General features: G+C 47.2%; 1 protein-coding gene across 1 annotated transcript in view; it reads left to right on the top strand.

Moving 5' to 3' along the window:
- The window catches only part of RGS7 (regulator of G protein signaling 7), a 2,226,031-nt gene that overhangs the window by 1,518,997 nt on the left and 688,920 nt on the right, over positions 1–18,114 (top strand). The window contains exon 7 of the mRNA XM_086925320.1: positions 12,470–12,534. Within this exon, the coding sequence (XP_086781446.1) occupies positions 12,470–12,534 (65 nt within the window). The remainder of the gene's footprint in view (positions 1–12,469; positions 12,535–18,114) is intronic.

An 18,114-nucleotide genomic window follows, 5' to 3' on the forward strand; every position in this document is an offset into this window, starting at 1 on the left:
CATCTCTGCATGGCTGTGTGTGGTCGTACATCGCTCTGTGTTGGATTAAGTAATTAATTGTGGGTTTCTAACGCGCTAGAATCGACTGCCCAAGGAGTATCTCTGTACAATAGACCGCTGGGGAACCCGTCCTGGCTTTCCCTGTGGGATGGTCCCTACTGGGTATCTCCAAGGTGAAACCAGGCATCCCCAGCATATGTAGGGGGCCGTTGTGGAGATGAGGCAAGCTAATGCCCAGAGTTGCCGAGTGTGATCCCTGGTTAGAGTAGGCACCGAGGTGAGAATTATCGTGTCCGCTGACCCTGGTCCACGACCCTCCCGTGTCGGGAATTGAACCCTGGTCCCGGGCCGTTCTCTGCTCCCGGGTCTCCCGCCTCTAACCAGTGAGCCACAACACTCCACATCTGGTCAGGTTTCTGGTCAGGAGCTGTGTGGCGCTAAAGGACCCCCCAGCCAAATGTCAAGGACCTTGAGAACAGAACTTGGAGGTCAGGACTCACTCCACCAGGTCATTTGCAGCTAAGTCTGGTCAGCTAGGAAGCATGCAATGCCTCAGGAACATGTTGCATCCCTATAGTTCACACTGAAGGTCAGCAAGATGACCTATGGAATCACCTCTAGCGTCCTGGGTTTAAGGCAAGCATGTACAGTCTTCTATCAGGAGTGTTCTGGTTTCAGATTGTGCAGATATCACTTGTATGCCTAGTGTCAGCCTGTGGGTGGGTGCACCTATTTGTCTATCACTAAAACTGTTTGTAATCAGTTTCTCATTTTCCTCTGGGTTTGACAGCAATTTGGCTATAGAGACAATGGCAGGGTCGGAGCTGGAGTCAGGATCTTCAGTGTGGACCAGGGCAGTCCCCTATGTAGTGTAATCAGGGAAGGGGTACAGTTCTCCCCAGACATTCCGCCAGGAGGGCCCACACATCCCCACATCCTGTTCATTTTTCCACTGTCTGGGAACAATACACATCTCACCATAGGAGAGCCATTACCAGTTAGGTGAGCAAGGACACAGGCAGAAAGGGTCATTTTGCATAGGCAGGAAAATGCAAACTTTCTAAAAGTGGCACTTTTTCACAATAGTAATTTAACATCTGGCTTGACCGTTAGGTTGGATTTTGACTACCTATTACAATGAGCCCTTTAGTATTTTTTTCTGGATAGTTCCAAAATGAAGTCCTGGATTATACGGAGTTATAATAGAACTCAGTGCTTTGATATAGCTGTAGTGAAAAACAACTTTGTAGGGTTTTCACTGCCAGGACGTGTAACCCTTATATATACAGTTCCTACTTTTTAAATATCATGCACCCTGCCCTATGGGCTTTTAAGTCCTACCTTACAGGTGACTTGGAACTAATGGAAAGGAAGGTTTGGGTGTGCCAAAATGTTTATTTGCCGGGTTGGAATAGAAGTTTAAAATTGCACACACAGGATGCAAGTGCAGACCTAGAGACATGATTTATAATGCTACTTTAGTGGGTGGCAGTGCTGCAGCCCTCTTGTAGCATTCAATTTACAGGCCCTAGGTACATAAAGTAACATACAGTAAGGATTTATAAGTAAATTAAATGTGCCTATTAGGTGTATGCCATTTTTACCTTGTTAAAATGGGAGAGCACAAGCACTTTACCACTGTTTAGCAGGAGTAAGGTACACAGAGTCCTTTGGCCAGCAAAAACGAGCTCTGCTAAGGAAGGCGAAAAACTTTGGTGATCCTGCAGAAAGGGCAAAGTTCCAACCCTACCCAAATTGAAGTCACCCCTGCTGTATTTGTTTGGTAATGTACTAATGCCAAGGCATAAGCAATTGCCAAAAGGTTCACCTATCTATGAATAGATGCAAAATGCACTTGCAGTTCAAAAAAGTAAATTACTTCAAGAGATATAAGGAGAATTTACTAACAGAATAATGCACATCTTGTGCGTAGTTCATCAATAAAATGCTCGTCATTTTAGAGTGAATAATAATGGAAACTCTGTTGATAGTAGCATACATTTTGTGTTTCTTTTCAAAATACCTCAGTATTTTTCAGGAGAAAAAGGCAGTATTAAAAGCTCTTTATGAAGGAGTTCCTTTTAATTTTTTGAAAACAGATTTTATTTGCCATAAGTCACATATATTGCATAGCTCCGGGGCCAGGAGTCTTCTGCACACATCAATAAGTCAGCAATACAATCTTAGACATTTGTACTTAAACTAACAACACCCCCCCTCCCCCTCACTTCGTTTGCGCCTATGCTGCCACTTATTTACAAAAACAAGACTCAAAATTGCATGCTAAGTCAAGCGAAACACTCCCTCCTATCCACCCATGAGCCACCTGTCAAATCGTCGGGAGGGCAGCCCTCTCAGGCAGCGGGTCCAGGTCCAGCCAACGATAGTCCGCCCATCTCTTCCAGATCTTAAAGTGTTAACAAGGGCAGCCCCTAGCTATGAATATAGATTGCTCGAGTCCCATACAAAAGTACATCCCATTTTTCCAATCAGTTAATGGCGGAGTTTGAGGTGCCTTCCATGCCTTGGCAATGTCCCTCTTTGCCAGCGTAAAGCCCAACAATAGCAAGTGGCGCTTGTATCTATTGCCCCCTATCCCTTCCATCACATGCAACAAAGCTAGTTTCGGCGTGCGTGGGAGCTCCCTCGCCAAAACCTCAGACAAACAGGCAAACACCCCACTCCAGAATCTTTGCAAAGCTGAGCACCCCCAGACCGTATGCAAAAGTGTACCCTCCTCCACTCCACAACGAGGCAATCTGGGGAGCTAATCATGCCTGCCCTCCAAAGGCGCTCTCGGGTAAAATATGTACAATGTAGGTATTTAAATTGAATCAGGCGTAGGCGTGTGGAAATTGCCACACCCCTCGGACTCACCAATGCCTCGGCCCAGTCCTCCTCTTCTAAGTCCCCTACGTCCGTCCCCCCATGCTGTCCTAAGTCTGTGTAGGTCAGTGGAACAGTGGTGCACTAGCGTTTGATGTATACGTGACATTTTCTTGTCCGGGAGCTCACCCATAAACACCTTGGCCTCTATCGGACTTAATTTCGGGGAGGGGCCCTATGTCAGGCAGGTATGGCATCAGAGCGTACCTAACTGCAGGTATTTAAAGAATTGGGAACATGGCATCCCACACTCATCCTGCAGGTTCTGAGAGGACTTCAGGGTACAGCCCATCATTACATCGCCCAATGAGGAAATCCCTATTGCGTCCCAACCCCCGAATCCCTGCAAGGCATTCAGACTGGGAAGACAACCATTTCACCAAAGAGGAGTCTCTCGGGTCAGAACGTTCCACCACCCCATCCTACTCAAAGCTCGCCTCCAAACATAGAAAACCACCTGCATGGCGGACGAAAGACACTTCCGGAGTGGTGCGGAGTACAGCAGGGCATGCACTGACGCGGAGACCATTAGGTGCCGCTCAACCGCGTAAGCCAGGTCTCCCCTATCCCCATACCAACACTCATTAAGTACCAACAGGTGCGCCGCCTGATAATAGGAGAGAACATTGGATGTAGCAAGCCCCCGTGTAGGAGGATAAGAAACACGTTCCCAGAGCCACCCGTGCAGTCCCCCCCTCCCACAGAAACCCACCCAGCGCCGAGTTGACCTGCTGAAACCAACGGGGCGGAATCCAGAAGGGATGATTTTGTAGTTGGTACAATAGACGGGGAAGCACCACCATTTTAAATATAGCTGATCTGCCATAGATCGTCAGAAGCATGTGGAACCAGACCTTCAAATCTTTGCGCGTGCAATCCCATACCAGAGTGAGGTTGCGGTCTTGGGAGGTGGTCGCCTCCTCCGACAGGTACACCCCCAAGTATTTCATCCCTCCAGTCGCCAGCTGTAGTCCAGAGGCCCATGCACCCACCAGCCGCCGTCCACCCAATACCCGCAACGTCGACTTGCCCAGATTCACGTAAAGGCCGCAAGTTTCACCACAAATCTGCAAGATACGAAGCAGCCGTGGTCCTGATCGGTCCAAGTCAGTAATGAAAAACAAGACATCGTCGGCATATAGTGCTATTTTGTCGGTGAGACCCGGGGCCCACCTTAAGCTCTTGAGCTGGGCGTCTATGCGAACCCACGCCGCCAAAGGCTCCATAGCAAGCACCAAGAGATATGGGGAGAGGGGGCAGCCCTGCCGAGTGCCCCTCCCGACCGGAAATGGGTGAGAAATTGCTCCCCCCACTCGTACTGACGCCGTGAGGTCTGTGTATAATAACCGCAGATAAGCCATAAATCGCGGACCAAAATTAAGGTGCCGCAGCAGAGCAAACGGATATACCCAGCTCAAGGAATCGAATGCCCTGTCCATATCCGCTAGGAATAACGCCGCCTGCTCCCCCAATCTCTCCCAAGCCGAGATCGCAATGTGGGCGTGTCTAATATTTTGGCGAGTCGCCCTCCGAGGCATAAATCCCGCCTGGTCAGGGTGGACTAGGTCCGCAATATGGGCTTGAGCCTCAGTATTAAATAAGGATATAGGGCGGTAGGACGCGTGATTCTCGGGGGGTCTACCCGGTTTCAAAAAGACCACCACTTCTGCATGCCTCCAATCTGAGGGGAGCAAACCGTCCTCACACACCTCCTCAACCACCGGACAAAGATGTGGGCCCAGCTGCACATGGAACCGCCTGAAAAATTCACACGGAAAGCCATTGGGGCCGGGGCTCAGCTCTCCCAGAGCTGCGCCCAGCTCATCGTCGGACAGAGGCCTATCTAATTGCTCCCGCACGTCGTCCGTGACTGACAGTGGGGGAAGATCATCGATAAACTGCTGAATAACATCTTCAGCCAGGCACTCCCTGGGCGCATACAGGTCCTCATATTATGCTGCGAAGCTCTCCGCAATGACCAAAGGCTCAGTAACGGGAACCTCCTCCGTATCCACCAACTGGGGCAATGGCTGGGCATGGAGCATGCCCTGACATAAGCGGTGTAACATCTTGCTAGATTTATCGCCCCACTGGTACACCCGGCTACGCGTGGCTAGCCAGGCCTGCAGTGCCTCCTCCATCAAGACCGCGGTTTGCTGCTGCTGAACCAGCACTAGCTGTCGTCTGGCCGGTCCGCCGCCCGCTTCACGACCCCTTTGCTCCAGCGCCTCAATGGCCGCCTCCCGTTGCACCAAATCTCATTGCTGCTCCCTACGCGCCACAGCACACCAGGATATATCAACACCCCGTATCGTGGGTTTTAGCGCCTCCCAGAAGGTGGCTGGGGAGTCCACAGAGCCTACATTAGAAACAAAGTAGTTGTTTATTTTTTAGTCAGGTGTTCCCTATAGTCGTCCTTCAGCAGGTGCCACCCCGACATTCGCCACCTAAATGGCTGTCTGCCTGGGCCTATCCTGAACGTGAGGACCACCGGCGAATGGTCTGATATGGCTCTCGGCATCATTACGGCAGATACTATCCTATGCGTCAGGCCCCTAGGGATGAAGATATAGTCCAGTCTGGAGAATGAGTCATGCACCGTCGAAAAATATGTGTACTCCCTGCGTGGGCCGTGCATGTTTTTCCAGACATCCGTCCAATCAAGTTTTGTCGCCAGGGCAAGGAGTTTAGTAGGAGGGCCCCCCACCCCAGCAGTCGCGCCGCTCCTCCACCTATCACAGCCCAGGTCCATCACATTGTTCCAGTCCCCCCCAACCACAGTGAGGGTATCCGGCAAATCACTCCAAAGAGACATAAGTCGCTCCACAAGGAGCCACTGCAAGGGTGGTGGAGCGTAAACGCTACCCAAGGTCAACCTGTCTCCCCCTATCCTGCCCTGCACTATAACATATCGACCCTGTGTGTCGGTCCAAAGTCTATCATGTGTGTAGGTACCCTGCGGTGTATTAGTATCGCAACCCCTCTTGAATCCCTCGTGAACCCCGAGTGGTATACCTGGTGAACCCAAATCGTTGCAAGCATGGCACCTTCGTGCCTAGCAAGTGGGTCACCTGGAGTAGGAGTACGTCCGCCCTGGCCCTTTTGGCATGTTGGAGCACTGCCCCTCATTTCACCTTATCCAGCACCCCACGCACATTCCAACTAAGTATGCGCAGGGAGCCAGGGGCTACCCGCCCTCCCACATCAGCTTCAGACATTATGGACAGACTCTAAGTAATCTGGTGGTGTTTCTGTGACTCAGCGCGCAAGCAATATGGCACACAGGCAACATCAAAACATGCACAAACAGTCCCCCCAACCCCACCCCCCTCGCAATCCCCCTCCACCACCTACCCCGTACCTCACCAACATGGAAGCACCTGTTGCGGTCGGATTGTAGTCAAGACCCCAACAGGGGAACAAGAGCCACCCCCTCCAATGGATCCCCAAACGATAACCCACAACTCCATGGCTTCACTCCCACCCACCCACTACTGTGGGGCCAGGCTCCCAGCCCTGAGGAACTAGCCCATCTAGACATCCACTCATACCATACTTTGAGGTCAGTTCAGAAGTCCCCAGAGTCATTTCACTTCAGGTTGCTGCTCCGGTGACGGATCCCCCCGCCGAAGTGCGGAGCCAGAGCGAGAGCTGCGTCCAGACCGCGATCTCCTATTGCGTCGCCGTAGGGTCCTGAGGCCTTCACGGGCTATCCCGCTCGAGGAAGAGTCAGTTTCTCAGCCCGGCGGCGTGTTGATATGTAACTTCACCGTTTCGTCCATCCATTTGAACACCTCCTCCGGGGAGTCGAACAACAGTGTGCAGGACTAGAAGATGACCCTCAGCCGGGCCGGGTACAGCAGGGCGTACTGAAGCTTGAGGCCTCGAAGTTGCGCCTTTGCAGCAAGGAAGGATTGTCGCTGCTGCTGCACTAGGCGTGTGTAGTCCGGGAAGATGAGGATGGTTGCGTTATCGCACGTGAGGGAGGCCTTGATCCGCGCCTGCCGCAGGATAGTGTCGCGATCCGAATAGTTTAGGAATTTGACTATGATAGGACTCGGACGTGCCCCTGGAGGGGGCTTATGCATCAGAGCCCTGTGGGCTCGCTCCACCACAAAACAATGAGACAGCACATTCGGGGGGAGCCAGCCCTCCAGCCACTGGGTAAGGAAACGTTCCACATTATCCCCCTCGCAGCCCTCCGGAAATCCCACAAACCGTAGGTTGTTCCACCGAGCCCACCTTTCGGCATCTTCAACGCGCATGGCCAGGCCCTTCTGCAGTTTCTCCATGTCCGCAACCTTCTTCTTCAGGGTAGACACATCATGCTCCACTTCCAAGATGCGGGTCTCGGTACCAGTGATGCGTTCGACTGCGTTCCTCAGGTCCTGATGGAGCAACATGACTTCCGAACTCACCGCCCCAATCTTGGCGTCAAGCATGTCCCTGGACTGGGTTATCGCAGCCAAGAGCGCAGCATTGTCAGGTGCCTGGGTCTGCGACCCCACCACCCCAGCTGCAAGGCCTGCCTCCGTGAACTTGTCGATGGTCCCCTGCTTAGTATGACCTCCACCAGTGCAATCTCGTGTCATCGCGGCACAGCCTGTCTTTCCTCGCTATGAAGCACCTCCCTACAGGGAGCGCCGCAGCCAGCAACACAATGGCCGAGCAGACCAACCGTCCCTCCAGCGGCCTCTTTCCCACAGTCCCCAGGTGGACCGCGACCAGCACGGCAGACGGCAGCCCCAGTTTCAGCCGTGCAGGGCTGTGCGACCACACCTCACTCCGTCAGTACCAAGAAGGTGTGAGGACAGCTGGGCCCAAAACACCGCCACTGGTGACACTCCTCGCAGGCACCTCTCCGCGCTACAAAGATCCCCTCAGCCCTCATCCTCCGCTGTGTCCCGATCCGAACACCGACCCTCCCAACTGCTGCCACCAGCGGCCACCAAGAGATCTAGGCCAAGGAGGGGGGGATTCGGAGCGCTTCCGCCGCCCCACACAGGTCTGCTCCAGCTCACCATGCCGGGACCTCAGGCCGCGCACCTATGCTCCTAGGGACAGCGCCAACGGCCGCTGCAATCTCGGGCCTCTCCCAGCAATTTCAGCTGGCCTGGCCGACCCGCCTTAACCAGAGCCCTCGGGAGGCCGCTCAGCTCCTCGCTGCCACCAAGTATCTCCCCATTCCAGCTGGTGAAGCATCGGGCACCCGTCTTCGTCCGCCTCCTCAGGGTGCCCGAAGTGCCTCAAAATGGAGGCCGCACCACCGGGCCGTTCCAGTGGATCTCGCGGCCCGACCACCCCAGGAGCCCCAGCTCTTGCCCACCTGCTGCGGCAGCAATGCCTCCTCCTGCTCGCTGGGCCGGGGTGGCCGCTCATACACCAGGGTGCCGGATCAGTGCGGGAACTTTCCGTGCCGACTGCACCACCCCTGCCGCGCTGATCGCAAGGCGCCCTTCGCCGGACTGGTGATTCAGGGGGGCCCCGGCTTGCTCTCTGCGGCATCTCTGCAGGCCGCGCCGCCGCTGCAGGGCTCTCCGCACCCCACCGCCATCGGAGTTCTGCCGCAACAATCACCGAAGGATCGCTAGAGGGTAGGGGACCTCAATGGGACATAGCGCTGCACATTGGATGCCTAGGGACAGGATAGATTAACAGGATATTTTCCCGGCCGGTCGGAGCTCTCGCACGACATGACCGCCATCGTTGCTGGCCAAGCCACGCCCCTGAGTTCCTTTTTATTACATATTGGACATCAGTCAGCTATGGGAGCCAAATCATTCATGGAAAAATATTCAGATCAGACCTCACTACCCAGTGCAAGCGTGGGCAATGAGTGGACTGATCTCCCTCTAGTTGAATCTAGAAAGCTTGAGATGGCGGATTGCTTCTCCAAAGAAAACTTATGAGAACAACCAACTTTGCATTTTACAGTGCATTTTTAAAATATATTGGTTAAATAGCATTAGTATAGTAGCTAATTCAGTAGTGATACTAATGAATCATTCATATATCCTTTAGACAGTCAAAGTAACCAAGAGCAACATTTCTCTGAACCAGGAAAGCAAGAATGTACCAATAAAAATATTGTGGAGTACATATTGCCAATAATGCTCCAATAAAATACATATTAAGGTGTCTCCCAATACATTTCATCAGACATATTTTTTGCAAATAATACGACATAAATAGAGAGTTTATGGAGGTCTTTAGCAGCCATTGATGTAAACTTCATGAGCCCACTACTTGTTTATTTATCACTTCATCTATTCTTCCTTCTAGTATGATTTGATTGGATTTGATTTGTTTTTCTTCCCTTCCTTCTTGTTCCCTCTTCTGCTTATTACCCATTAACCACACCTGTACAAGAGAACTGCCTATTGTTCTTGCATTTTTACCAGGTATAACCTGTATTGTCTTTCTGTTGTTCTTCTGGTTGAAAAATCCAATGCCATTCTTAGAAATTAAAATAATGTTGTGGACTTACATACATAATGCAAAGACAACAAGGTGGTGGTGAACGGAATGCTTGAATTCTTCTCAACCAATGGAAATTGCATAATAGCAAATTCCAAACCATTGTTTGTTCCTCAGGTAGATAAATATTGCATGCACTGTATGAACAAACGTATTTCATGGGTAGTGCTGATCTACTATACTGTACTCCACCAATGAAATGCTGATTTAAAATCATATGCCAAGAGACACCCACAATTGCTTAGGGGTCGCCTTATTTATGAATAACGTGACAACCCGAGCAGAAGCATAATGCAGTTTTAGTTCCCAAAAAAATAATTTACCTGAAACGACCTAAAGTGGATTTACTAACAGAGTAACACACATCTTGAGTGTTTTTACCACTCAAAAATAAAAGGTTTGTTATTGTCTGGTGAAGTAATATTTGTGTAAATGCTGTTTTTTTGCGGAATGTGTTTGTATTGCTTTTAATTACAACTCATTCTTTTTCATGAGAAAAGAGAAGTATAGCATTGCTCTTTCCGACAGAGTTCATCCTAGAGTCACTTTTAAGTTCTTGGTAAGTTCTCTACACCCTCCTCTAAACGTATCAGCTCCATGGGCCTCTATGAAACCAAATGGATTTTCAAAACTTGGGCACATGCATCAAGCGATTTTGGAATCGCAAACGGTGCGAATCGCAAAATTCGGCCGTTTGCGATTCCAAAATCACTTTTTGGGATGCATCATTTATTTTTCATGTATCGCAATTTAAGAATTCGCAATTTTTTGGGATTTCTCAAATTGCAATAGCATTTAAGAAATCGCAAATTTTGCGATTTCTTAAATGCTATGCATGATTAATTTTAATTTGCGAATTTGCAATTTTGAAGGGAAAAATTACCATGAAGTAAACCTTCATGGTAATTTGCGAAAAGTTTCAAAAATGCAAATAAATGCATTTTTGACACTTACATGTTACACACACACATGCCCTTGGGACATGTGTGTGAGTAAAATGTACTTACGTGACATTCCAGGGGTGCAGGGGGGATCCTTTGGACCCCCCCTGCACCCTTGAAATTGCATTCTCATTTTGCGATTCCTTAATTGCGAATTCGCAAAATGAGAATGCCTTCCCATTGATTCCTATGGGCCTCTAGGCCCATAGGAATCAATGTAAAGCGATTCCTTATTTGCGATTCGCAAATAAGGAATCGCAAATAAGGAAAATTAAGAAATCGCTAAAACTTTTGCGATTTCTTGATGCATTGCCGTTTGCGATTCCTTAATTTTCGCAATTAAGGAATCCCAAACGGCACCAATGATGCATGTACCTGAAAGTGAACTATAATTCTGACATTAAGCTAGCTAGACTGAACGAATTGCACAGTATTTGAAAAATTTATTTATAAAGAACACAAAAACTAAAACATAATGCATTAGAAACAGTTTAGAGAAAGTATTGAAAAAGATTCCCAGCTATAACAGCTACTTTGTTGCAATATCGTGGACTCCTGCCTTGTGACTGTGGAAGGAGGGAACATTCCAGAACTTCTGAGAAGATAGGCTCTGTGAAAGCTGGATTCCCAGTGGTCTGTCTAAGCAAGCTAGTCTCACAGCGTGGGCCAGGGATGAACAACATCCAGAACAATAGTTACCTTCAAGAGGAAGGGAACTAAACAAGCCCCCACCAAAGTTAACCTTCGAAAACCTTAGAAAAAAGACACCCTGCGTAGATATCAATGAAGTGCCATCTCTAGCTCCCTCGATTGTTTGCTTACAATGCCTTTATAGGTCTTGTAGCCGTGAGATTTGGTTTCCTTGTTATTTTAAACCTTCTACCTGCTTCTTTGTAACATCACTGGTTTTCATCTGAGTTATAAAATTTCGCTCTTTCCCTTGTTGGTGTCCTGTCCCGTACACCAACAACATTGAATTTCAGGTGAGAGACCTACCCGTCTTCCATGTAGTGTACATCACTAGACCTCTCAAAGCACACCTACGACCAATACGGCAGGAGGAAAAGTTATAGAGGGCTCCAGAGGGACAACAAAGAAAATGTGTGTCTTCCTAATGTACTCATACTTTCACATTTTTTGTATCCAGCAGAGGCAGAAGATTAAAAGGGAAAGGAGATATCGGGATTGAGGACATTTTCCTCTAAGCCTTGACTCTCGGGCCAAAGCCCATAAATGCTTACATCATACAGTATAGTGGGGCTTCTTTTCTGTGCCATTAGACATTGCTCTCCAGCACCAGAAAGATCACTTGCCTGCCGCCTATTAGCCAAAAGAGCAGGGCTATTCAAATGAAACCCATTCACACTCACACACCCTTTATGTAGGTGCTTTCTTTAAAAGTAGAATGCTACAACTACTCACAGCTGTAAGAATTGTGAACTGATGATGATGCTTTCAAAATCCTGATATATGGTGGTTAAAACGTCAAAAATCGTTATTCGGAGAGATTCTACTGCTAAAATGATGGAAACAGATTTTCATTATGCAACTGTTGGTCTACAATGTATAAGTAAATAAGTAGCTCTTTCTCGGTCTTCATAAATGCTGCACTACTCATATTACCACTAGTCACTGCACTGCCCACATTATTTTCCATTCTGAAATTGCACCATGCTTAATATAACGTCTACTGGATCCCCCATAAGTGAACAGCCCATGGAAAATATTGGTACTTTGTTGTACTGTCACAGGCCTGCTTGGTCGGTCAGTGACGAAAGTGATATATAAGTGTTCAACCTAAATAAGGATTTCATGGAAGACCTCTCTTTAAAGCCATGCACACCAGGCACAAAACTCTGCCGTCATACTTACAAATGCCGGGTACCCAATCGTCCTCATCATAATTAGACTTGAGCAAATTTTATGTGAGAAGAGCAGTACTATGGAATGGTCTTGCCTCCTGCATTAAGTATTTAAGTTCTTTCTGCGTTCTCCCTGTCTCAGCAAATAGCAATTTGGACACTGTCTGCTTTACATTTGTTGGGGGATTCGCCGGAGAAACAACTGCTATTTCATTTCAACAGATAAAAATTGTAGAATTCAATATATTTGCTTTGATGTAGAGTTGTAAGCAGCAAAGTGATTGACTGTTTTGTGTGTTTCAGCTGTTTACCTCTGCAAACGAACAATGCAAAACAAAGCACGGCTGGAGCTGGCGGACTATGAAGCCGTAAGTATCAGTGTTGTTTTTTAGAACTGAGATACTGAATAAACACAACAATGTGCTTTTTAATATTAATCCTTATCTGGATATTACATAGAATAAACAGCAGGCACTTTTTGTTTTTAGATATTCACCCTGGTAGCTCCTGTTGAATTTTCAATCAATTTATTAAAGCATCTGTCAAATATACTTTCTTATAAATCAAAGTCCTGCTTTGTTAACACAACACTGTAATGACAGATCCATAAGAAGAAGCAATGCATATAATGATGTTTACAAGTAGATAACTGGAGGTTCACCTGGAATTGCATTACACAATGAGCTTATGAGACAGCATACCATTTGTTTCTGGTTGGGGAGGTTCCATGACAGTTTCCCAGTGTAGAGGCAATCAAGGCAGCTGGGCTATTCATCTAGCACAGGGTTGTCAAAAATCGGTCCTGGAGGGTCGTATCCATGCCAGATTTTTAAGATAACTACATGTATCTCAATGGAGATGTGCTAAAAATCTGGCATGGATCCGCCCCACAGGACAAACTTTGGAGAACTCTGATCTAGCGGCACCTCTTGATGGGAGTACTACCTATGCTTGCATGCACTTTCTACAATGTTACCTGGTAAAGAGCACTCCGGAGGCTTATTGCCTGATGTGGGGGGGGGGGGGGGTGCACTTGTCAGGGGCTCTCCAATAAAGTGACACTGTGACTTCATAGCTGTACTTGTGTGCTAATGGCCTGCCTTCATCTTGGCTCTTGCAAACTTGCAGGGCTCACTTCTCTACATGTGGAGGTTAGGGGCAAGGAGGCATCTCCTGCTTATTGCTAGTTTCAGGGATAAATTGATACATTTGCTTACTGACCTTTTTCCCCTAGGTCCTCAGGCTGCTGAGCATTTTTTTGTGGAGTCTTATTTAGCTCGAACTAGACCCGAAAGTATCAGGGAGCTTTACATGAGCACAAGTTATGTTACAGATGGACTAATTCATTTTTTTTTAGGCACGGAGAGATTAAGTGATTTGCCCAGAATCACAAAATGTTGAGAGTCCCTGCTCAGACTCAAACCCAGTACCCCAGTTCCCCAGCTCCGAGGTCGACCGCCCTAGCCGTTAGGCCACATTCTCTCCCCATTGTGGAGAGAGAGTTTGAGAGCATTGTCCTGAACAAGACATTGTTCCTTATCACTCAGTTCAACAAGTTCTGTGCTCCTACCAACTCCATTGGAAGGCTGCAGACTGAGTGACTGGTTGATAAATACTGGTGTATCTGCTGCTCATGCTGTTCTCTCCTCTAGGAGATATCTATATGGCATGGGAACAGAAGATCAGGTACCTCTCCTAGTGAACCCAAAAAGCTATCAATGAGCAGAATCTAGCTTGCCTACCTTCCCAGCCCCTACTTCTCTATTAAATACTAGTCACATTCTCTCCTGCATTATGGCTATTTATTTTCGCAAATGATGATAACTTTGCATACAAGAACTAAACCCTTTGGAGCTAAGTATGCCATTGCCATCAAATTAAATATATGATTCTATAAAATACACTTGGTTAGATGAAAAAAGTTGAAAAATTCACTTATGACAATCAATCAAACTAACTCCCCCTTATTAAAGTACAAGCCATTGTGACAGAAGAATACACACACAAACACAACTTCATGAGTACATTGCATTTCCATAGGCACCTTTCATACAGATGGAATATGCACAATGTCACATCTTTACATCAACACCTGGCCCTAGCAGAACTACAACATTTGGAGAATTACCATGGTGAAAATGCAGTGCCCATGCGTACGTGCTTTGTCACTGTCCTGTAGGAAAGTATGTCATGGTTCACAGCACTACTCTATATCACATATGGAAATCTGAGGATACACACAGCTCACAATACCCATCACCCATGAAATCTGGGCAGCCAAGGTCAAGATACCCTTGATAAAAATACACAGACAAATTGTTACTCACACAAAGACACAAACAGCACAACAGGTAGACGGTAAAAATGACCGCAGAAAAAACATACAAATCCTACCCAGCAATTGGGCAGGCCACACTACTGAAACTATCTAGAGATTCTAGAATCAACACCATAACTACTTCCTCAATGGGAATTTAATTCATATACATTGGACACCAGGCGTTCAACATGCCATGTACCAAATGGCCCACCAGGGCAAACTAATACCAAACACCCTTAATGCCCAAACAACAATTCTAATAAAATGGTACCATAAAATATAGAACACCACATGCTGTGAGATGACTACAAGACCATGCCAATGACAACAGAGTGCTTTACAAATCTCTGTAAACATAATGTACCATATCCGCTGCAACCAAGCCTCTTGAAGGAACCCACAAATAATATAAAAGCAACATAATAAATCCAAGACTGGCCCTGCTCGGCTATGACGTTTAATCAACCCACGGTTATTATTAGAAATGTAGGAAGAAGTGGCGAAAAAGCTTCATGTTCCCAGAAACAGAACTGCTTGGCACAACATCACTAGTCTAATTTATAAATTGATCGGATAGTCCAGAAATGCAAACAGCTGCATCATTGAATAAACAGCAAATACAGGATTCCAATGTCACACTCCTCTACTGTTCAAGCGAAGCACAGCACACTCTTCAAAGAGCAACCTAAAACCACAACTTCCAAAGAGTTTGGACATTGATTAAAAAAGATTGGCGTCTGGCATTTAACGGAGGCAGAGGGGTGGGTCGCGGGGGCCGGGGGGAGGGTGTGTGGGCACAGGAATCAAGAAAAGAAAATCAACACTTTCCTGTCTGATGTGATCTGCCGCTGCCGCCGTGGATCTGCACTCAGCCAGAGAATGGGAGGCAAGGTATGTTCTCCATGCAGGTTGTAATGCAGCCTGCATGGAGAACATGCAAAGTGCGCATGATGGTTTGACTGGCCTGAGATGGCCAGCCAAAGCATCCTGCGCACATTGGAGTGGGCAAGCCACTCCTCCCCTGCCTGCTCTGTGAGCAGAGCAGCCCCGCCCCTACCCAGCTGAGCAAGGGGAAAAATAAAGTTATAATAACATAGAATTATTATAATTTTATGTTTTCATCTTTGACCTTCTTGGTGGGCCGACGCTCCTCCCCCTCAGCGAGGAGCCATCACCATAGTAAAACAGTGAGACATATCAAGAATTAATATCCCCTAATGAGTTAGACAGTCAAACTTAAGCTCATAGACAGATGGGACCATGGGAGGTCGATCAGCACCACATAATGTGAGCACCGGCATTGACTGGGAAGAGTTGGCCTCTCATCTCACAAAGGGACATATGCCAGTATTAGTAGTAGCACAAATGAACAAGCTAACCACAGCTACAAAATATACAATATTGGTATACTCAAAAGCAACTGTCATGTGTCTCAGACACCTGGGCCTCGGATTGTTCCAAATAATATGTGTATACCAAATACCACTAAGCATTAACTACACTACAAACTCCCGGAAAATCACATGGCAACAAAGAATACCATGGCTTGGTAAAGGGTGGGACACAACTGCAGTATTATAGTGGTACTGCCCAGAGTTAGAGGAACATGTCCACATTCAATCCTTTCCAAACAAAAATGGATCCATGGAGAGGGCTGTGCTTTCTCGAAGTAATGCTCCTACTGTGGCCTACACAATGCCATCTTCATTCACTGCATCACAGCATGTGAAAAGTTATAGCATGTAGCACTTTGCAATTAAAGGATTCTGGAGCCCCAACTAGAAGCATGGATAAGCAACATGCATTTCTCACCCCTTTCAGATATATCTCCTTAAACTGCCATAACAGTACAAACACTGGAACATACAATGAGAAACACTGGAACATACTTTGAGAACCAAAGCTCTAGGGATACATATATGTCCTTCCATGCCATTGAACCAGCACTCCCACAGAGAATGCTGTGTGGCTCAATGGGAGGTCCCCATCCTATGTGGCCCCAAGTCAACACGCGTGATTGTTTGTTGACTAGTACCACCTGTCCCCCCATGCATGCCACAAAGTGACATTGTCACAGACACTTCAGTTCAGAGCCTCTAAGTGATGTTGGAGACTCAAGATGGTCAGAACGGAGAAGCCCACACAACCAGGGCATGGTGGAAACTCGGAATCCACTGAATCAATTACAGGAAAGCTTGACCATAAGCAGCACGTGTTTTCAAGACATGACACCAATGGGAACATCAACAGTAATGATGGTATGCATTTGACACTGGCAAAGACTCAAAATTGCAAAAAAGGTGGACGAGATGCTTAGTATTTTCCAACAAAGATAAAATAATATAGATGAGTTTGCAGAGGGCATAAGCAAAAAGAGCGGGCAGTCCATTCTGATTCTTAGACTTCCATAGCGATAATTTTAGCGTGAGCTAACACAGAGATAATGGAATGGTGTTGGTGTTGGATTCCGTTACCAAGTAATGAATTTCAGGTTTTGGAGTACATTAACATGCCTTGCATCATCACTCTTTTTGATCAGAATTTCCATTGCCCAACACATCCCCTGCACTGTTTTCAGTACAGCATTTCTTAACACCTTCTGGTTGAGTAGTCCTGTTGTCCCCCTGTGGTTATGTGCCTCACCATATGTTTATGTATGTATGTATATATGTATGTACATTTTATTTTTATAGCACGCAGGTGCACGTACAGGATTGAAGGCAGTGTACAGGGCTGACGGCAGAGACACCATCAGATAGCAAATCGAGACACGGCTGCTGGCTTCAGTAATGGGTTCCACCTATTTGGTGCACCAGGATTTTTCACTATTGATCACCTGATTTCTGGCCCTTTATTGTGGGTGAGTCTTACTACTTGAGTCTCACTCATGGTAATTTCACAATAATTGGACAGAGCATGTTTGTCGCCAGTGTCCATTTTTTAGGATAAGGCCACTCTGTGCAGCTATGGAAAGAGGCACTGGGCTTGCTACACGCGGATTTGTGTGCACTAACTTTGTGCACAGCCTGATAACTGCCCACAGGTAGCCTGATGCAGAAGGGGCTCTGCAAGGATAGGTGCTGACCTGGGGTATTCGTTATAATATATTTGGCTTTCGTAGGTAGCTCTGTAGGGGTTATTGGGAAATCTGCAGTGCTTTCACTGTATTATGCGCATAGGTGAAATATGCCTTGAAGTGCAGTTTCATTCAACTTAGACATACCCAGTCGAGTGACGTGTCAAACTAGACTAACACATGCATGCTGAGTTTGATGTTGCAGGTTGCAATAACATACATATACATCGGATGGAATGTCAAGGAATGTGACATTTCTCTGGCTCAGCTCATAATCAGATTCCAGGCCTTTGTCCCACCTGATGGGCCAACCTGGCTCTCCCTAGTAGAGGAAGCAAAGGCCTCCTCACACAAAGGGAGCATTTATCAATGATTGACTAAGTTTCTGGGAGAGGAAAGGAACATGAGGGAAATCTGCATTTGATGATTAATTGCCACACTGCACCTGGCCGAGTCAACCCAGACCCATTGAACAAAACAGAAACTCCAGAAATCTGAAGCCAACATAAGACCTGCTCCCATTTGAAGTTCTAGTGGGATGGTGTCTGCAGT

The sequence above is a fragment of the Lissotriton vulgaris genome, chromosome 6, assembly GCF_964263255.1.
Source record: "Lissotriton vulgaris chromosome 6, aLisVul1.2, whole genome shotgun sequence".
In the NCBI taxonomy this organism is placed as follows: Eukaryota; Metazoa; Chordata; class Amphibia; order Caudata; family Salamandridae; genus Lissotriton; species Lissotriton vulgaris.